The following is a 22,797-nucleotide window of genomic DNA, read 5'->3' on the forward strand; positions in this document are numbered from 1 at the left end:
GACTTTAGACTGAGCGTGACAGAACCTGATGGAGACTTTAGTCTGAGCGGGACAGAACCTGATGATGGAGACTTTAGACTGAGCGTGACAGAACCTGATGGAGACTTTAGACTGAGCGGGACAGAACCTGATGGAGACTTTAGTCTGAGCGGGACAGAACCTGATGGAGACTTTAGTCTGAGCGTGACAGAACCTGATGGAGACTTTAGACTGAGCGGGACAGAACCTGATGGAGACTTTAGACTGAGCGGGACAGAACCTGATGGAGACTTTAGACTGAGCGTGACAGAACCTGATGATGGAGACTTTAGACTGAGCGTGACAGAACCTGATGATGGAGACTTTAGTCTGAGCGGGACAGAACCTGATGATGGAGACTTTAGACTGAGCGGGACAGAACCTGATGGAGACTTTAGACTGAGCGGGACAGAACCTGATGGAGACTTTAGACTGAGCGTGACAGAACCTGATGGAGACTTTAGACTGAGCGGGACAGAACCTGATGGAGACTTTAGTCTGAGCGTGACAGAACCTGATGGAGACTTTAGACTGAGCGTGACAGAACCTGATGGAGACTTTAGACTGAGCGTGACAGAACCTGATGATGGAGACTTTAGACTGAGCGTGACAGAACCTGATGATGGAGACTTTAGACTGAGCGGGACAGAACCTGATGGAGACTTTAGTCTGAGCGTGACAGAACCTGATGGAGACTTTAGACTGAGCGTGACAGAACCTGATGATGGAGACTTTAGACTGAGCGGGACAGAACCTGATGATGGAGACTTTAGACTGAGCGTGACAGAACCTGATGGAGACTTTAGACTGAGCGGGACAGAACCTGATGGAGACTTTAGACTGAGCGGGACAGAACCTGATGATGGAGACTTTAGACTGAGCGTGACAGAACCTGATGGAGACTTTAGACTGAGCGGGACAGAACCTGATGGAGACTTTAGTCTGAGCGTGACAGAACCTGATGGAGACTTTAGACTGAGCGTGACAGAACCTGATGGAGACTTTAGACTGAGCGTGACAGAACCTGATGATGGAGACTTTAGACTGAGCGTGACAGAACCTGATGATGGAGACTTTAGACTGAGCGGGACAGAACCTGATGATGGAGACTTTAGACTGAGCGTGACAGAACCTGATGGAGACTTTAGACTGAGCGGGACAGAACCTGATGATGGAGACTTTAGACTGAGCGTGACAGAACCTGATGGAGACTTTAGACTGAGCGTGACAGAACCTGATGATGGAGACTTTAGACTGAGCGTGACAGAACCTGATGATGGAGACTTTAGTCTGAGCGTGACAGAACCTGATGATGGAGACTTTAGACTGAGCGGGACAGAACCTGATGATGGAGACTTTAGTCTGAGCGGGACAGAACCTGATGATGGAGACTTTAGTCTGAGCGTGACAGAACCTGATGATGGAGACTTTAGACTGAGCGTGACAGAACCTGATGATGGAGACTTTAGTCTGAGCGTGACAGAACCTGATGATGGAGACTTTAGACTGACCGTGACAGAACCTGATGATGGAGACTTTAGTCTGAGCGTGACAGAACCTGATGGAGACTTTAGACTGAGCGTGACAGAACCTGATGATGGAGACTTTAGACTGAGCGTGACAGAACCTGATGATGGAGACTTTAGACTGAGCGTGACAGAACCTGATGGAGACTTTAGACTGAGCGTGACAGAACCTGATGATGGAGACTTTAGACTGAGCGTGACAGAACCTGATGGAGACTTTAGACTGAGCGTGACAGAACCTGATGATGGAGACTTTAGACTGAGCGTGACAGAACCAGATGATGGAGACTTTAGACTGAGCGTGACAGAACCTGATGGAGACTTTAGACTGAGCGTGACAGAACCTGATGATGGAGACTTTAGACTGAGCGTGACAGAACCAGATGATGGAGACTTTAGACTGAGCGTGACAGAACCTGATGGAGACTTTAGACTGAGCGGGACAGAACCTGATGGAGACTTTAGACTGAGCGGGACAGAACCTGATGATGGAGACTTTAGACTGAGCGTGACAGAACCTGATGGAGACTTTAGACTGAGCGTGACAGAACCTGATGGAGACTTTAGACTGAGCGTGACAGAACCTGATGATGGAGACTTTAGTCTGAGCGTGACAGAACCTGATGATGGAGACTTTAGTCTGAGCGTGACAGAACCTGATGATGGAGACTTTAGACTGAGCGTGACAGAACCTGATGATGGAGACTTTAGACTGAGCGTGACAGAACCTGATGATGGAGACTTTAGACTGACCGTGACAGAACCTGATGATGGAGACTTTAGACTGAGCGGGACAGAACCTGATGATGGAGACTTTAGACTGAGCGAGACAGAACCTGATGATGGAGACTTTAGACTGAGCGTGACAGAACCTGATGATGGAGACTTTAGACTGAGCGTGACAGAACCTGATGATGGAGACTTTAGACTGAGCGTGACAGAACCTGATGATGGAGACTTTAGACTGAGCGTGACAGAACCTGATGATGGAGACTTTAGACTGAGCGTGACAGAACCTGATGATGGAGACTTTAGTCTGAGCGTGACAGAACCTGATGATGGAGACTTTAGACTGACCGTGACAGAACCTGATGATGGAGACTTTAGACTGAGCGGGACAGAACCTGATGATGGAGACTTTAGACTGAGCGTGACAGAACCTGATGATGGAGACTTTAGTCTGAGCGGGACAGAACCTGATGGAGACTTTAGACTGAGCGTGACAGAACCTGATGATGGAGACTTTAGACTGAGCGTGACAGAACCTGATGATGGAGACTTTAGACTGAGCGGGACAGAACCTGATGATGGAGACTTTAGACTGAGCGTGACAGAACCTGATGATGGAGACTTTAGACTGAGCGTGACAGAACCTGATGGAGACTTTAGACTGAGCGGGACAGAACCTGATGATGGAGACTTTAGACTGAGCGGGACAGAACCTGATGGAGACTTTAGTCTGAGCGTGACAGAACCTGATGATGGAGACTTTAGACTGAGCGGGACAGAACCTGATGGAGACTTTAGACTGAGTGTGACAGAACCTGATGATGGAGACTTTAGACTGAGCGTGACAGAACCTGATGATGGAGACTTTAGTCTGAGCGTGACAGAACCTGATGATGGAGACTTTAGACTGAGCGTGACAGAACCTGATGATGGAGACTTTAGACTGAGCGTGACAGAACCTGATGGAGACTTTAGACTGAGCGTGACAGAACCTGATGATGGAGACTTTAGACTGAGCCTGACAGAACCTGATGATGGAGACTTTAGACTGAGCGTGACAGAACCTGATGATGGAGACTTTAGACTGAGCGGGACAGAACCTGATGATGGAGACTTTAGTCTGAGCGTGACAGAACCTGATGATGGAGACTTTAGTCTGAGCGGGACAGAACCTGATGGAGACTTTAGACTGAGCGTGACAGAACCTGATGGAGACTTTAGACTGAGCCTGACAGAACCTGATGATGGAGACTTTAGTCTGAGCGTGACAGAACCTGATGATGGAGACTTTAGACTGAGCGTGACAGAACCTGATGATGGAGACTTTAGACTGAGCGTGACAGAACCTGATGATGGAGACTTTAGACTGAGCGGGACAGAACCTGATGATGGAGACTTTAGTCTGAGCGTGACAGAACCTGATGATGGAGACTTTAGACTGAGCGGGACAGAACCTGATGGAGACTTTAGACTGAGCGTGACAGAACCTGATGATGGAGACTTTAGACTGAGCGTGACAGAACCTGATGGAGACTTTAGACTGAGCGTGACAGAACCTGATGATGGAGACTTTAGACTGAGCGTGACAGAACCTGATGGAGACTTTAGACTGAGCGTGACAGAACCTGATGATGGAGACTTTAGACTGAGCGTGACAGAACCTGATGATGGAGACTTTAGACTGAGCGTGACAGAACCTGATGGAGACTTTAGACTGAGCGTGACAGAACCTGATGGAGACTTTAGACTGAGCGTGACAGAACCTGATGATGGAGACTTTAGACTGAGCGTGACAGAACCTGATGATGGAGACTTTAGACTGAGTGTGACAGAACCTGATGATGGAGACTTTAGACTGAGCGTGACAGAACCTGATGGAGACTTTAGACTGAGCGTGACAGAACCTGATGGAGACTTTAGACTGAGCGTGACAGAACCTGATGGAGACTTTAGACTGAGCGTGACAGAACCTGATGATGGAGACTTTAGTCTGAGTGTGACAGAACCTGATGATGGAGACTTTAGACTGAGCGTGACAGAACCTGATGGAGACTTTAGACTGAGCGTGACAGAACCTGATGGAGACTTTAGACTGAGCGGGACAGAACCTGATGATGGAGACTTTAGTCTGAGTGTGACAGAACCTGATGATGGAGACTTTAGACTGAGCGTGACAGAACCTGATGGAGACTTTAGTCTGAGCGGGACAGAACCTGATGGAGACTTTAGACTGAGCGTGACAGAACCTGATGGAGACTTTAGACTGAGCGGGACAGAACCTGATGATGGAGACTTTAGACTGAGCGGGACAGAACCTGATGGAGACTTTAGTCTGAGCGTGACAGAACCTGATGATGGAGACTTTAGACTGAGCGGGACAGAACCTGATGGAGACTTTAGTCTGAGCGGGACAGAACCTGATGATGGAGACTTTAGACTGAGCGTGACAGAACCTGATGATGGAGACTTTAGACTGAGCGGGACAGAACCTGATGATGGAGACTTTAGTCTGAGCGTGACAGAACCTGATGGAGACTTTAGACTGAGCGTGACAGAACCTGATGATGGAGACTTTAGACTGAGCGTGACAGAACCTGATGATGGAGACTTTAGACTGAGCGTGACAGAACCTGATGGAGACTTTAGACTGAGCGTGACAGAACCTGATGATGGAGACTTTAGACTGAGCGGGACAGAACCTGATGATGGAGACTTTAGTCTGAGCGTGACAGAACCTGATGGAGACTTTAGACTGAGCGTGACAGAACCTGATGATGGAGACTTTAGTCTGAGCGGGACAGAACCTGATGATGGAGACTTTAGACTGAGCGGGACAGAACCTGATGATGGAGACTTTAGACTGAGCGGGACAGAACCTGATGATGGAGACGTTAGTCTGAGCGTGACAGAACCTGATGATGGAGACTTTAGACTGAGCGTGACAGAACCTGATGGAGACTTTAGACTGAGCGTGACAGAACCTGATGATGGAGACTTTAGACTGAGCGGGACAGAACCTGATGATGGAGACTTTAGACTGAGCGGGACAGAACCTGATGGAGACTTTAGACTGAGCGGGACAGAACCTGATGGAGACTTTAGTCTGAGCGTGACAGAACCTGATGGAGACTTTAGACTGAGCGGGACAGAACCTGATGATGGAGACTTTAGACTGAGCGGGACAGAACCTGATGATGGAGACTTTAGACTGAGCGTGACAGAACCTGATGGAGACTTTAGACTGAGCGTGACAGAACCTGATGGAGACTTTAGTCTGAGCGGGACAGAACCTGATGGAGACTTTAGTCTGAGCGTGACAGAACCTGATGATGGAGACTTTAGACTGAGCGTGACAGAACCTGATGGAGACTTTAGACTGAGCGTGACAGAACCTGATGATGGAGACTTTAGTCTGAGCGTGACAGAACCTGATGATGGAGACTTTAGACTGAGCGGGACAGAACCTGATGGAGACTTTAGACTGAGCGGGACAGAACCTGATGGAGACTTTAGACTGAGCGTGACAGAACCTGATGGAGACTTTAGACTGAGCGTGACAGAACCTGATGGAGACTTTAGACTGAGCGTGACAGAACCTGATGGAGACTTTAGTCTGAGCGGGACAGAACCTGATGGAGACTTTAGACTGAGCGTGACAGAACCTGATGGAGACTTTAGTCTGAGCGTGACAGAACCTGATGGAGACTTTAGTCTGAGCGGGACAGAACCTGATGATGGAGACTTTAGTCTGAGCGGGACAGAACCTGATGATGGAGACTTTAGTCTGAGCGTGACAGAACCTGATGGAGACTTTAGACTGAGCGGGACAGAACCTGATGGAGACTTTAGTCTGAGCGTGACAGAACCTGATGGAGACTTTAGACTGAGCGTGACAGAACCTGATGATGGAGACTTTAGTCTGAGCGTGACAGAACCTGATGGAGACTTTAGACTGAGCGTGACAGAACCTGATGGAGACTTTAGACTGAGCGGGACAGAACCTGATGGAGACTTTAGACTGAGCGTGACAGAACCTGATGGAGACTTTAGTCTGAGCGAGACAGAACCTGATGATGGAGACTTTAGTCTGAGCGTGACAGAACCTGATGGAGACTTTAGACTGAGCGGGACAGAACCTGATGATGGAGACTTTAGACTGAGTGTGACAGAACCTGATGATGGAGACTTTAGACTGAGCGGGACAGAACCTGATGGAGACTTTAGACTGAGCGGGACAGAACCTGATGATGGAGACTTTAGACTGAGCGGGACAGAACCTGATGGAGACTTTAGACTGAGTGTGACAGAACCTGATGGAGACTTTAGACTGAGCGTGACAGAACCTGATGGAGACTTTAGTCTGAGCGAGACAGAACCTGATGATGGAGACTTTAGACTGAGCGGGACAGAACCTGATGGAGACTTTAGACTGAGCGGGACAGAACCTGATGGAGACTTTAGACTGAGCGTGACAGAACCTGATGGAGACTTTAGTCTGAGCGAGACAGAACCTGATGATGGAGACTTTAGTCTGAGCGTGACAGAACCTGATGGAGACTTTAGACTGAGCGGGACAGAACCTGATGATGGAGACTTTAGACTGAGTGTGACAGAACCTGATGATGGAGACTTTAGACTGAGCGGGACAGAACCTGATGGAGACTTTAGACTGAGCGGGACAGAACCTGATGATGGAGACTTTAGACTGAGCGGGACAGAACCTGATGGAGACTTTAGACTGAGCGTGACAGAACCTGATGATGGAGACTTTAGACTGAGCGGGACAGAACCTGATGATGGAGACTTTAGACTGAGCGTGACAGAACCTGATGGAGACTTTAGACTGAGCGTGACAGAACCTGATGATGGAGACTTTAGACTGAGCGTGACAGAACCTGATGATGGAGACTTTAGACTGAGCGGGACAGAACCTGATGGAGACTTTAGACTGAGCGGGACAGAACCTGATGGAGACTTTAGACTGAGCGGGACAGAACCTGATGATGGAGACTTTAGACTGAGCGTGACAGAACCTGATGGAGACTTTAGACTGAGCGGGACAGAACCTGATGATGGAGACTTTAGACTGAGCGTGACAGAACCTGATGGAGACTTTAGACTGAGCGTGACAGAACCTGATGATGGAGACTTTAGACTGAGCGGGACAGAACCTGATGATGGAGACTTTAGACTGAGCGAGACAGAACCTGATGATGGAGACTTTAGACTGAGCGGGACAGAACCTGATAATGGAGACTTTAGACTGAGCGGGACAGAACCTGATGGAGACTTTAGTCTGAGCGTGACAGAACCTGATGGAGACTTTAGACTGAGCGTGACAGAACCTGATGATGGAGACTTTAGACTGAGCGTGACAGAACCTGATGATGGAGACTTTAGACTGAGCGTGACAGAACCTGATGGTGGAGACTTTAGTCTGAGCGTGACAGAACCTGATGATGGAGACTTTAGACTGAGCGTGACAGAACCTGATGGAGACTTTAGACTGAGCGTGACAGAACCTGATGGAGACTTTAGACTGAGCGTGACAGAACCTGATGATGGAGACTTTAGACTGAGTGTGACAGAACCTGATGATGGAGACTTTAGACTGAGCGTGACAGAACCTGATGATGGAGACTTTAGACTGAGCGTGACAGAACCTGATGATGGAGACTTTAGACTGAGCGTGACAGAACCTGATGATGGAGACTTTAGACTGAGCGTGACAGAACCTGATGATGGAGACTTTAGACTGAGCGTGACAGAACCTGATGATGGAGACTTTAGTCTGAGCGTGACAGAACCTGATGGAGACTTTAGTCTGAGCGTGACAGAACCTGATGATGGAGACTTTAGACTGAGCGGGACAGAACCTGATGGAGACTTTAGACTGAGCGTGACAGAACCTGATGGAGACTTTAGACTGAGCGTGACAGAACCTGATGATGGAGACTTTAGACTGAGCGTGACAGAACCTGATGGAGACTTTAGACTGAGCGTGACAGAACCTGATGATGGAGACTTTAGACTGAGCGTGACAGAACCTGATGATGGAGACTTTAGACTGAGCGTGACAGAACCTGATGGAGACTTTAGACTGAGCGGGACAGAACCTGATGATGGAGACTTTAGACTGAGCGTGACAGAACCTGATGATGGAGACTTTAGACTGAGCGTGACAGAACCTGATGGAGACTTTAGTCTGAGCGTGACAGAACCTGATGATGGAGACTTTAGACTGAGCGTGACAGAACCTGATGATGGAGACTTTAGACTGAGCGTGACAGAACCTGATGGAGACTTTAGACTGAGCGTGACAGAACCTGATGATGGAGACTTTAGACTGAGCGTGACAGAACCTGATGGAGACTTTAGTCTGAGCGTGACAGAACCTGATGATGGAGACTTTAGACTGAGCGTGACAGAACCTGATGATGGAGACTTTAGACTGAGCGTGACAGAACCTGATGATGGAGACTTTAGACTGAGCGTGACAGAACCTGATGATGGAGACTTTAGACTGAGCGGGACAGAACCTGATGATGGAGACTTTAGACTGAGCGGGACAGAACCTGATGATGGAGACTTTAGACTGAGCGTGACAGTACCTGATGATGGAGACTTTAGACTGAGCGGGACAGAACCTGATGGAGACTTTAGACTGAGCGTGACAGAACCTGATGATGGAGACTTTAGACTGAGCGGGACAGAACCTGATGATGGAGACTTTAGACTGAGCGGGACAGAACCTGATGGAGACTTTAGTCTGAGCGTGACAGAACCTGATGGAGACTTTAGACTGAGCGTGACACAACAGGACCACAGATACTCATCACTGCATCAGTTACTCAGGACAAAACCCTGTGAGTGGAACAAACATGGAAACGCAATTCATCACATGTTCTCCTGAAAATGTGCTTCTTACCTGGAATAGAGGGTCAATTCATTTAATTCATTTTCATTTATTCATTTGAGCAGAAAAAGTAACATTTTACAGAAAGAAAAAATACAAAACCAGACTTTGTGCTAAAAGGAGAACTTATAGTAAACCCTGATCTCTCATTCAAGTCATATCACATAAACTTTCCGCTCATGCAGGAAACCGATGCAGAGTCTGAGCTTTGATATAAATCCTTTATGATCGAACAAAATGTCAAAGGATTTCATCATTTACAGTTTACAAAAGCTAAAGATAAAGGATTCATCATTGACAGTGGTAAATAAATAAATACACATATGGTACATCAGAGTTATACTAAGGCACATCTCTCTTTCCTTCTGATCACACAAACATATATAATATCAGCCCTGCTATAGCAACTATACCCACATGTACACGCTCCGTATAACCATGTGGAAACAGAAACTCTCTGTCCAGAGTCACTCACTTCAGACTGACAGGGAAAAACACATGTAAACATCCTTGAAGTTTACACACGTGTATGTGATCCATGAACATACTGGAAACACGTGTCATGTAAACTTGAACTAACGAGCCGACCTCACTTTGAGTTCACACAAAAGGATTTCCAAACACACAAAGACTGTTGCAGAATAAATAATGCCTCAGCGTCTGAACATTCTGTTCATTTTCATATCCAGGCAAGTGTGAGCCTGTCTCAGAATGTGATAAAACTGGAAATGATTGACTGCGGGATTGTGGGAAGCGAATGCAGAGAGTGCATAAACTGTTCACACTTTACACGCGAAAATCCCTATTAACTTACATAATCACTTTAAACTGCATAAAGGGGTTCATTTGCATAATCTAATTGGCATAAACTGGTAACATGCATAAAATGTCAAGTTGCATAAACTGTATAAAGTGGTAAAATGCATGAATGTGTTCATTTGCATAAATTATGTCAATTGCATTAACTCTTTAAAATTCAAAAGTCCTGAATGGCATAAACTCTTAAGTTGCATAAACTTTTATATTCCATAAACTGGTCAAACTGTTGAAATGGCCTCAGTGCTTGATTGGCAGAAGCACAAATGGCTGAAAGGCGGAGTCTCCCCATTGGCTGGATTCCCCCATACACACTAATGTAACAGGTCCACATACACACTAATGTAAACATTTCAAACTCTCGTATAAAAAAACTGTAAAACTGCAGAAGGACAATTTTTTCCCAAAACCCACAAGTTGCAGAAGCTGAACATGCACAAAGTGCAGAAATTGCATAAAATGCAGAAAAAAGTGCAGAAAAGCATGGATTTGCGGCAGCCCCATTATAAGTCAATGGGAAAAATCTCCGACATTTTGGCCGATTGCGGAAAAACCGTAAGTTGCAGAAGTCCCAAAAGTAACAGCACCTTCTCCTCAACATGCGGAACGTTTTGATGCATAACTTGCATAAATTGCACAAAGCATGAAGGTGCTGAAAGCTGGAGAAAATCAGGAAAAATGTGCTATAATAAGCATAAAGAAACCTCAACAGCATCAAAACTTCTGAAGACAAGATTCATTTATTGTTTTCATTGTTTTGCTCGGTTTAGGCGTGAATTAAAATAAGAAATGTAAACTTTAAATCCAAGGACATTCTGCCCTAACATTGTGATATTGGTTTATTGTTGTTATTTCTGGCTCAGGATAAAATGACTCACACAAACAGGTGAAAGTTTGAAGAAATCTCTTTATTTTAAAATGTAGCACTGGCTCCTGACAGACAGGGGGCGCTCACCGGGACACACCTCTCAACACTTCTGCTCTTTGCCAATCTTTGCAATGGTGTTATAGGCCACTGTGCTCACCAGCCCCCCAGTGTCATCACGATCCCCCAGGATGATGATCATCCCTGGAAGAAACAAGAGGCACAAATCAGTCATGCAGAGGAGAGAGGGGGAGGAGAGAGGTGGAGGAGAGGGAGGAGAGGGAGGAGAGAGGAGAGAGGAGAGAGAGGGGGAGGGAGGAGAGAGGAGAGAGGACAGAGAGGAGAGAGAGGAGAGAGAGGAGAGGAGAGAGGGGGAGGAGAGAGGGGGAGGAGAGGGAGGAGAGAGGAGAGAGAGGGGGAGGGAGGAGAGAGGAGAGAGAGGGGGAGAGAGGAGAGAGGAGTGAGAGGAGAGGAGAGGAGAGAGGAGAGGGGGAGGAGAGGGGGAAGGAGAGAGGAGAGAGAGGAGAGGAGTGAGAGGAGAGGAGAGAGGAGAGAGGAGAGGGGGAGGGAGAGAGGAGAGACGAGAGAGGAGAGAGGGGAGAGGGGAGAGGGAGGAGAGAGGAGGGAGGAGGGAGGGAGGGAGGAAAGGAAATAGGAAAGGTCAAGAGGAGCGCAGAGGCTAAAGGCTAGCACGGCTAACATTAAAGAAACATTGACAGTAGTGATGGCTAGCACGACTAACACTACATAAACATTAACATTAGTGAGACGTAGCGCTGAGGCTAACGGCTAACACGGCTAACACTACATAAACATTAACATTAGTGAGACGTAGCGCTGAGGCTAAAGGCTAGCACAGCTAACACTACATAAACATTAACATTAGTGAGACGCAGCGCTGAGGCTAACGGCTAACAAGGCTAACACTACATAAACATTAACATTAGTGAGACGTAGCGCTGAGGCTAACGGCCAACACGGCTAAAAATAAAGAAACATTGACAGTAGTGATGGCTAGCACGGCTAACACTAAAGAAACATTAACATTAGTGAGACGTAGTGCTGAGGCTAACGGCTAACACGGCTAACATTAAAGAAACATTGACGGTAGTGATGGCTAGCACGGCTAACACTAAAGAACCATTAACATTAGTGAGACGTAGTGCTGAGGCTAAAGGCTAGCACGGCTAACACTACATAAACATTAACATTAGTGAGACGTAGCCAGTGGGGGGGTCCACCCCCTTCACTCTGAAATGAGTACGTGCTAGTGGCAGGCCGTGGTATTGCAGCCAGCAGCCCAAAAAGCCCTTTTTGTCATAGACACTCATGTAAAAGGAGCAGCCTGTAAAATGGTCCACAGGCATCTGGAGTTTCAGACTGAGGCAAATATATTTCTTTAAAATTACTATTTTTAGGACATGGACTTTTTTTCTTCGTAAAAAAATTGTAAAGCATCAAAAATACATTTTTAAAAGTTTTCTAATGACGTGACGTCACCAGGGCCGTAGACGTGCGTGAGCGTGTGTGTGTGCGTGTGCGTGACGACTCATGAACGAGCAGATTCTCCCTCGTGTGATTTAGCGGCTGAAGTCTGAGCAAAACAAATGAACTGGACTAAAAACAAGGATAAACGCGAAATAACAAACATCTCAAGTAAGTTTAGCCAAAAACTAAATACGAAATGTATGATGAATATAGCATGTGTTTATAGCATTGGATTATGGTTAATAAGAAACAACTAGTCTACATGTTATTAAACTCATTTCTGAAAATTAAATAATGGCACTAATAACCTGTAACTGTTTTATTAATTAATAAAATACTAGCAGCATTTAATGTACTTATATCATTATTTGTGTAAGTAGAATGAAACACAAAAAAATGCATGATTTCTGCATCTGTCCTGGATCCAGTACAGTACAGTACAGTACAGTACAGTACAGTACAGTACAGTACAGTACAGTACAGTACAGTACAGTGCAGTGCAGTACAGTACAGTACAGTACAGTACAGTACAGTACAGTACAGATAAATGCTATCAAAAAACAATATCTCACATTTTACCAATGAAAATGTAATATAAAACACTTTTGCAGTGCTCATTCTTTGTATTTCAGCCAAACAATTCAAGTTGTGATGTTATACTAGCAAATACAGTGAGTAACAACTCGATTTTTATCAATTCTATCACAATATCAAGACTTCCAGCACTTACGAAACTTCCCAGAAAAGTGACCGAGCGGAAGTTCATGAGCGCGGCTACGTACGTCCGAAGGGCCGCTAAGCGCCCGGTTGTTCAAAGAGCGGCTAAACTAGCTTTTTAAGCCCCGCACTGACAAACTAACCCCCAAAGTCATCGTAGCATGGCAGCTTATTCGCCTGAAATGGCCTTAAAAAAACATTTTGTGTTTAAAGAACGATGATATTAAGAGATTTGACTTTTTGCGTAATGGCGTCCGCTCCGCTCTGAAGCTTCGTTGGCAGCCGTGCGCTCACGCTGCTTTCACCAACTTGGGCCGTGGGAGCAGAGAAACAGGTGACGCGTCATACGGGCACTTTGGGCCGTTATGGCGGACGAAACTGGAGTCATGCGCCACTGAGCACCCCTATGTAAAGAGATAGGAGCTGGGACAGCATGCCTTATCCAGTTTATAATAGATCCATGGACGTAGCGCTGAGGCTAAAGGCTAGCACGGCTAACACAACATAAACATTAACATTAGTGAGACGTAGCGCTGAGGCTAACGGCGAACACAGCTAACACTAAAGAAACATTAACATTAGTGAGACGTAGCGCTGAGGCTAACGGCTAACACGGCTAACACTACATAAACATTAACATTAGTGAGACGTAGCGCTGAGGCTAACGGCTAACATAGCTAACATTAAAGAAACATTAACATTAGTGAGACGTAGCGCTGAGGCTAACGGCTAGCACGGCTAACATTAAAGAAACATTGACAGTAGTGACACGTAGCGCTGAGGCTAACGGCTGGCACGGCTAACACTAAAGAAACATTAACATTAGTGACACGTAGCGCTGAGGCTAAAGGCTAGCACGGCTAATATTAAAGAAACATTGACAGTAGTGATGGCTAGCACGGCTAACACTAAAGAAACATTAACATTAGTGAGACGTAGCGCTGAGGCTAAAGGCTAGCACGGCTAACACTAAAGAAACATTAACATTAGTGACACGTAGCGCTGAGGCTAACGGCCAACACGGCTAACACTACATAAACATTAACATTAGTGAGACGTAGCGCTGAGGCTAACGGCTAACACGGCTAACACTACATAAACATTAACATTGGTGAGACGTAGCGCTGAGGCTAACGGCCAACACGGCTAACACTACATAAACATTAACATTAGTGAGACGTAGCGCTGAGGCTAACGGCTAACACGGCTAACACTACATAAACATTAACATTAGTGAGACGTAGCGCTGAGGCTAACGGCCAACACGGCTAACACTACATAAACATTAACATTAGTGAGACGCAGCGCTGAGGCTAAAGGCTAACACAGCTAACACTAAAGAAACATTAACATTAGTGAGACGTAGCGCTGAGGCTAACGGCTAACACGGCTAACACTACATAAACATTAACATTAGTGAGACGTAGCGATGAGGCTAACGGCTAACACAGCTAACATTAAAGAAACATTAACATTAGTGAGACGTAGCGCTGAGGCTAACGGCTAACACGGCTAACACTAAAGAAACATTAACATTAGTGAGACGTAGCGCTGAGGCTAACGGCCAACACGGCTAACACTACATAAACATTAACATTAGTGAGACGCAGCGCTGAGGCTAACGGCTAACACAGCTAACACTAAAGAAACATTAACATTAGTGAGACGTAGCGCTGAGGCTAACGGCTAACACAGCTAACATTAAAGAAACATTAACATTAGTGAGACGTAGCGCTGAGGCTAACGGCTAACACAGCTAACATTAAAGAAACATTAACATTAGTGAGACGTAGCGCTGAGGCTAACGGCCAACACGGCTAACACTAAAGAAACATTAACATTAGTGAGACGTAGCGCTGAGGCTAACGGCCAACACGGCTAACACTACATAAACATTAACATTAGTGAGAGGTAGCGCTGAGGCTAACGGCTAACACGGCTAGCACTACATAAACATTAACCTTAGTGAGACGCAGCGCTGAGGCTAACGGCTAACACAGCTAACACTAAAGAAACATTAACATTAGTGAGACGTAGCGCTGAGGCTAACGGCTAACACGGCTAACACTACATAAACATTAACATTAGTGAGACGTAGCGCTGAGGCTAACGGCTAACACAGCTAACATTAAAGAAACATTAACATTAGTGAGACGTAGCGCTGAGGCTAACGGCTAACACGGCTAACACTACATAAACATTAACATTAGTGAGACGTAGTGCTGAGGCTAACGGCCAACACGGCTAACACTACATAAACATTAACATTAGTGAGACGCAGCGCTGAGGCTAACGGCTAACACAGCTAACACTAAAGAAACATTAACATTAGTGAGACGTAGCGCTGAGGCTAACGGCTAACACAGCTAATATTAAAGAAACATTAACATTAGTGAGACGTAGCGCTGAGGCTAACGGCTAACACGGCTAACACTAAAGAAACATTAACATTAGTGAGATGTAGCGCTGAGGCTAACGGCTAACATGGCTAACATTAAAGAAACATTGACAGTAGTGAGACGTAGTGCTGAGGCTAAAGGCTAGCACGGCTAACATTAAAGAAACATTGACAGTAGTGATGGCTTGCACGGCTAACACTAAAGAAACATTAACATTAGTGAGACGTAGCGCTGAGGCTAACGGCTAACACTAAAGAAACATTAACATTAGTCAGACGTAGCGCTGAGGCTAACGGCTAACACGGCTAACACTAAAGAAACATTAACATTAGTGAGATGTAGCGCTGCGGCTAACGGCTACCACGGCTAACACTAAAGAAACATTAACATTAGTGAGACGTAGTGCTGAGGCTAACGGCTAACACAGCTAACATTAAAGAAACATTAACATTAGTGAGACGTAGCGCTGAGGCTAACGGCTAACACGGCTAACACTAAAGAAACATTAACATTAGTGAGATGTAGCGCTGCGGCTAACGGCTAACACGGCTAACATTAAAGAAACATTAACATTAGTGAGACGTAGCGCTGAGGCTAACGGCTAACACGGCTAACACTAAAGAAACATTTACATTAGTGAGATGTAGCGCTGCGGCTAACGACTAACACGGCTAACATTAAAGAAACATTAACATTAGTGAGATGTAGCGCTGAGGCTAACGGCTAACACTAAAGAAACATTAACATTAGTGAGACGTAGCGCTGAGGCTAACGGCTAACACGGCTAACACTAAAGAAACATTAACATTAGTGAGATGTAGCGCTGAGGCTAACGGCTAACACTAAAGAAACATTAACATTAGTGAGACGTAGCGCTGAGGCTAACGGCTAACACGGCTAACACTAAAGAAACATTAACATTAGTGAGACGTAGCGCTGAGGCTAACGGCTAACACGGCTAACACTAAAGAAACATTAACATTAGTGAGACGTCGCGCTGAGGCTAACGGCTAACACGGCTAACATTAAAGAAACATTAACATTAGTGAGACGTAGCGCTGAGGCTAACGGCTAACACGGCTAACACTAAAGAAACATTAACATTAGTGCGACGTCGCGCTGAGGCTAACGGCTAACACGGCTAACACTAAAGAAACATTAACATTAGTGAGACGTAGCGCTGAGGCTAACGGCTAACATGGCTAACATTAAAGAAACATTAACATTAGTGAGACGTAGCGCTGAGGCTAACGGCTAACACGGCTAACATTAAAGAAACATTAACATTAGTGAGACGTAGCGCTGAGGCTAACGGCTAACACGGCTAACACTACATAAACATTAACATTAGTGAGACGTAGCGCTGAGGCTAACGGCTGTGCTTACAGCCCGGTATCGTTCGGTTTGCTGCACATTAGCTCTGGTTTTGGTCCGCGTGGCCCAGGCTTTGTCACGTACCCTTATCGTTGTAGCAGACGGCGGCGTCCGTGGCCTCGTACTCCTCGTTTCTGTTGCTCTCCTTCAGGTTGATGGAGGTGATGCCTTTATCGTCTTTAGCGTAGCGCACTATGATGTACTTCTCTGCCTCTATGTAGGCGCCCTTACTGCGCAGGTCATCCTCGCTCAGGGTGAAGGCCCTCACCTCTTCCTCCTGCAGGGGGAGACAGGGACAGGTGAGGGACAGGTGAGGGACAGGAGAGAGACAGGAGAGAGACAGGTGAGGGACAGGTATGAAGACGCCCCCCAGGTAGAATGAAAATGAACATAATAGTGCTGTCGTGTTACTCACTGTTGGGTTGAACCCGTGAGTGAAGTACATGGAACCCATTAGGTACACCGGGACGCCGTCTTTCATTTCGCAAGCCGCCACCGCCCTCAATGTGTTTTCCTTCTGCAATTTATCGACGTCCCAATCCCACGACATTCTGCAACACAGGGTCAGAAACTGCTTTCAGCCCATATACAGAGGCAAGTTAAGCTTCTCCTCTCTCAGGGGTCACAGGGTCATGACCTTTGCCTCTCAGGGGTCACAGGGTCATGACCTTTGCCTCTGTGCCTCTCAGGGGTCACAGGGTCATGACCTTTGCCTCTCAGGGGTCACAGGGTCATGACCTTTGCCTCTGTGCCTCTCAGGGGTCACAGGGTCATGACCTCTGTGCCTCTCAGGGGTCACAGGGTCATGACCTCTGTGCCTCTCAGGGGTCACAGGGTCATGACCTTTGCCTCTCAGGGGTCACAGGGTCTTTGCCTCTCGGGGGTCACAGGGTCATGACCTTTGCCTCTCAGGGGTCACAGGGTCATGACCTTTGCCTCTGTGCCTCTCAGGGGTCACAGGGTCTTTGCCTCTCAGGGGTCACAGGGTCATGACCTCTGTGCCTCTCGGGGGTCACAGGGTCATGACCTCTGTGCCTCTCAGGGGTCACAGGGTCATGACCTCTGTGCCTCTCAGGGGGGGTTGGGGGTTCGCCTCTCAGAGCCTGCTCTTGAGGAGTTCTTGTTGAAACTTGTCTGACCTGGAGAAACACATTCCTCTGGTTTCTGCAGCGACCTGAGCGTTAAAGCTACACTTCCTCCTCGCCAGCCTACAGAAAGTATCAAAGCCAGCTCGGTCTTAGCTTTCAAATGAGGCGCGACTCTGGCCTGTGTCGGTGCTTTTCAGCTTCGAGAATGAGCCGTTTGGAGCCAGTTGTTCCTGTGAACTGTGTCTAAACAGAAAAAGATCAACAACACCTTCGTACCAAACTAAAAGTACAGACTTGTGCATAAATGTTGCCTTTAAAGCCCTGACGTCCCTGAAACCCTGTGAGCTTTTAGATTTGGGTAAAGCAGACGCCTCCGCCTGAGCTCCGCCCGTCGTTACTTCTGTGTTTAGCTTTAGCTGCGGCTCCTTTGACTCCACGTCACAAAATGGCGGCTGCTCTTTGGACAAACATTCACATCCAGCACTTTTTCATCGGTTTAGACTTAAATATGTGATCAGGGCCGTCGGCAAAAAAACACGCTTAAAGGGGAAATAACACATGGAAAAATAACAATAACTGTGGAAAAAAGGAATAATTGGGGCAGAAATAAGAACAAATGTGTAAATAAATGTGTTTGAGTCTCGGTTCTGACACGTTTCCAAAGTGGATCAAAAGTACATTTAGTTTCACGTTTCCTTCACGTTTGATCCAGTTTCTGTGACACGTGATCCGTGTTTCTCCACATGTTCCTGCACATGTTTTTTTTTTTTATTGCTGGGATCCCCATTAGCACAGCAGAGCTGTCGCTATTCTTCCTGGGGTCCACATATAAAAACATAAAGAAATACATTAAAGAAAAAAGAAAAGTACATTAAGATACAAAAGCCACGCAACGATGTGTACAATATATTACTGCATCACAATTCATAATCACTACTTTCTTGGCATAATTTAACAATAATGTATCAAATCTCAAGAAATAGTTCGTATATTTTCAGTTCAGTTCAGTTGTTGATAACATTTTTTCAATGCCGATTTAAATGTTTTTGTATTCACGAGCATCGTTAGATTTTCAGGTAGCATATTCCCAGCATGCATTGCTCTGCACATACATGTTTTCTGAGCACTGTTTGAATGTACTTTTGGTAAAACAAATTTCCCCACTAAGGCGTGTCTAGTTGGATAGTCGTGTTTATCTTTGCTAAATAAGAGTCTCTGGTAAAGAATCTCGGGTCGCTTTGATACTGTTATATTTTTGAAGAAAGACGATAATGAATTCGATAATCTGTCTTTTACCGACGACCACTCGAGTCGATTCAGCATGACTTTGGTGTTGGTTGTGTAATCGCAGCGCAGCACCAGTCGAGCTGCTCGGTTTTGTCCGGTCTGTAGCCCTTTGACCCCCCCAGCTGCAGCGTTTGACCCCCCCAGCTGCAGCGTTTGACCCCCCCAGCTGAGCTGAGGCGTTTGACCCCCCCAGAGGCTGGCACGTACGGGTACACACACGCACACCCCCCAAAAATAAAAAATAAATAAAAAATAAAAAAAGGAAGAAGAAAAAGAGGAGGATGTTTGGGTATATTTGTAATGAGCCTTTATGCTGGGTTTGAGTGGGCGGCTGTCGAAAGACATGTGACCCCTCCCCGCTGCCCGTCACCTGCTCGCCCTCATGTGACCCCTCCCCGCTGCCCGTCACCTGCTCGCCCTCATGTGACCCCTCCCCGCTGCCCGTCGCCTGCTCGCCCTCATGTGACCCCTCCCCGCTGCCCGTCACCTGCTCGCCCTCATGTGACCCCTCCCCGCTGCCCGTCACCTGCTCGCCCTCATGTGACCCCTCCCCGCTGCCCGTCACCTGCTCGCCCTCATGTGACCCCTCCCCGCTGCCCGTCACCTGCTCGCCCTCATGTGACCCCTCCCCGCTGCCCGTCACCTGCTCGCCCTCATGTGACCCCTCCCCGCTGCCCGTCACCTGCTCGCCCTCATGTGACCCCTCCCCGCTGCCCGTCACCTGCTCGCCCTCATGTGACCCCTCCCCGCTGCCCGTCACCTGCTCGCCCTCATGTGACCCCTCCCCGCTGCCCGTCACCTGCTCGCCCTCATGTGACCCCTCCCCGCTGCCCGTCACCTGCTCGCCCTCATGTGACCCCTCCCCGCTGCCCGTCACCTGCTCGCCCTCATGTGACCCCTCCCCGCTGCCCGTCACCTGCTCGCCCTCATGTGACCCCTCCCCGCTGCCCGTCACCTGCTCGCCCTCATGTGACCCCTCCCCGCTGCCCGTCACCTGCTCGCCCTCTCTTAGTGATGGACAGTGTTATGTCCTAAATTAGGAGGTGTATTTAAAAAGACAGGAGGTAGCGGAAGTCCTGAGGTGTTACGCCCCTGACATTCCCCCACTTCCCCCACTACCAGTCAGTACTTTTAGTCCTTGTTGAAGTACTTTGCAGTACTTTTAGTCCTGACTGGGGCGTGTGAGGCGAATGAGGAAGCAGCCACTGCCCTGTTCCTCTGGGCTCGGGACGTTTCACACTCAAACCTTTCCTCACTTTATCCACACTTTAAACTGAGCTTTGACTTTTCACCAGGTTTAACGTCTTTAAGGCCTGAGCTTCACACAGTGCACGTGTGAGTGAGTGTGTGTGTGTGTGTGTGTGTGTGTGTGTGTGTGTGTGTGTGTGTGTGTGTGTGTGTGTGTGTGTGTGTGTGTGTGTGTGTGTGTGTGTGTGTGTGTGTGTGTGTGTGTGTGTGTGTGTGTGCACGTGCGCGTGTGCCTGTGTGTGTGTGTGTGCGTGTGTGTGAGTGTGTGTGAGTGTGTGTGTGTGTGTGTGTGTGTGTGTGTGTGTGTGTGTGAGTGTGTGTGTGTGTGTGTGTGTGTGTGTGTGTGTGTGTGTGTGTATGTGTGTGTGTGTATGTGCCTGTGTGTGTGTGTGTGTGCGTGCACGTGCGCGTGTGCCTGTGTGTGTGTGTGCGTGCGCGCCTCACCTGACCAGGTGTGTCTCACTGCAGCAGCACAAACTCAGAGAAGTGACGAGGAACAGGAAGAGCAGGAGGACGAGGAGCAGGAGGAGCAGCACCTTTTATACGCCGCTGGATGTGGCGTAATGAGGATGAGACACGCCTCCATTCCAGACGAGACCAGGTGGTGGCGCCGAGGGCGGAGCCACAGATCACACAGAGTCAGAAAGAGTTTGTGAATAAAACTATTTTAAACGTTTGACACGCCAGGCCCGTCACTACGGCAACATGACAGTCGAGGATGAGGTTAGGTGTGGGCGTCGGTCTAACAAAGATGGCTGCTCCCTCGTGTAGGTGTGGGCGTCGGTCTAACAAAGATGGCTGCTCCCTCGTGTAGGTGTGGGCGTCGGTCTAACAAAGATGGCTGCTCCCTCGTGTAGGTGAGGGGCGTCGGTCTAACAAAGATGGCCGCTCCCTCGTGTAGGTGAGGGGCGTCGGTCTAACAAAGATGGCTGCTCCCTCGTGTAGGTGTGGGGCGTCGGTCTAACAAAGATGGCTGCTCCCTCGTGTAGGTGAGGGCGTCGGTCTAACAAAGATGGCTGCTCCCTCGTGTAGGTGTGGGCGTCGGTCTAACAAAGATGGCCGCTCCCTCGTGTAGGTGTGGGCGTCGGTGTAACAAAGATGGCTGCTCCCTCGTGTAGGTGAGGGGCGTCGGTCTAACAAAGATGGCTGCTCCCTCGTGTAGGTGTGGGCGTCGGTCTTACAAAGATGGCTGCTCCCTCGTGTAGGTGAGGGGCGTCGGTCTAACAAAGATGGCTGCTCCCTCGTGTAGGTGAGGGGCGTCGGTCTAACAAAGATGGCTGCTCCCTCGTGTAGGTGAGGGGCGTCGGTCTAACAAAGATGGCTGCTCCCTCGTGTAGGTGAGGGGCGTCGGTCTAACAAAGATGGCCGCTCCCTCGTGTAGGTGAGGGGCGTCGGTCTAACAAAGATGGCTGCTCCCTCGTGTAGGTGAGGGGCGTCGGTCTAACAAAGATGGCTGCTCCCTCGTGTAGGTGAGGGGCGTCTTGTAGAGTCAAACCCCAAAAGACTTGGTGCTGTTATCGGCTTGTTGCACAATGTGGCTACGCTAGTTCCTCTGAGCTGAAGCTGTGGGCGCTAGTACTTCCTGTTTGTATTCATTTACATTAAGATTAGCTTAGACCAGTGAGTTCCTTTGTCTTGAAGCTAAAGGCTAATTTAAACTCGCCTGAACCGAGAGGATCTTTTTCCTCACTTCATCAGATTTTTTTTTCCATAATTTTTTTTGTCGGGTATTCAACTCATTTTTGTAACTTTTTTGTCATTTTTTGTCACATTTTTTTTTTTTTTTTTGTCAATTTTTTATCAAATTTTTGTCACATTTAGTCACATTTTTGTCATTTTTTTGTCACATTTTTTGTAATTTTTTTTGGTCAAATTTTTATCACATTTTTGTCACATTTTGGTCATTTTTTTCGTCATTTTGTAATCAAATTTGTGTCATTTTTTTGTCACATTTTTGCCTCTTTTTCATCAATGTTTTCTCACTTTTTTGTCACATTTCCATCCTTGTTTTCGTCTCAGTTTTGTTGCTGTTTTCTCACCTTTTCCCCAGAAGCTTTTGGATTGGGGTAAAGCCAAACTGGAGAAAATGTGCTCGGTTCAGGTGGGAGTTAAGGGGTTAATGCATTACACAATTTGAAATAGTGCCTTTTTATATATATTTTTTTTATAGCATGTTAGCCTTTAGCTTCAAAACAAACTATCGATCCTTCATGATCTCAGGCGTCTCCCCTGAACTCGTTACATCATGATTTGAACACAGTAAATGATCATCTACCGGGAACTCACCGCCCACAACATAATCTTTAGAAAATTATTATTATTCCAG

The 22,797-nt window shown here is 47.2% G+C and overlaps 1 protein-coding gene across 1 annotated transcript; it reads right to left on the reverse strand.

Annotated features, from left to right (window-relative positions):
- Positions 1-10,894: 10,894 nt before the first annotated feature.
- On the reverse strand, positions 10,895-20,977 carry LOC306982638 (uncharacterized protein). Its single transcript, XM_079583105.1, has 4 exons — positions 20,916-20,977; positions 17,264-17,399; positions 16,933-17,125; positions 10,895-11,074 (listed from the first exon to the last, which is right to left on the reverse strand). The coding sequence occupies exons 2-4, from the start codon at positions 17,396-17,398 to the stop codon at positions 10,974-10,976; spliced, it is 429 nt and encodes a 142-aa protein (XP_079439231.1). The 5' UTR covers position 17,399; positions 20,916-20,977; the 3' UTR covers positions 10,895-10,973.
- Positions 20,978-22,797: the final 1,820 nt, after the last annotated feature.

Source organism: Gobius niger (assembly GCF_951799975.1).
Source record: "Gobius niger genome assembly, contig: SCAFFOLD_96, whole genome shotgun sequence".
Classification (NCBI taxonomy): domain Eukaryota; kingdom Metazoa; phylum Chordata; class Actinopteri; order Gobiiformes; family Gobiidae; genus Gobius; species Gobius niger.

Bases quoted from the DNA above. Each gene is read 5' to 3' on its own strand.
- LOC306982638 (XM_079583105.1), bottom strand. From the start codon at position 17,398: ATGTCGTGGGATTGGGACGTCGATAAATTGCAGAAGGAAAACACATTG. The intron at 17,126-17,263 runs GTGAGTAACACG...CTCCCCCTGCAG, and splicing joins CTCACGGGTTCAACCCAACA to GAGGAAGAGGTGAGGGCCTT. The intron at 11,075-16,932 runs GTACGTGACAAA...TGTTTCTTCCAG, and splicing joins CGTCTGCTACAACGATAAGG to GGATGATCATCATCCTGGGG.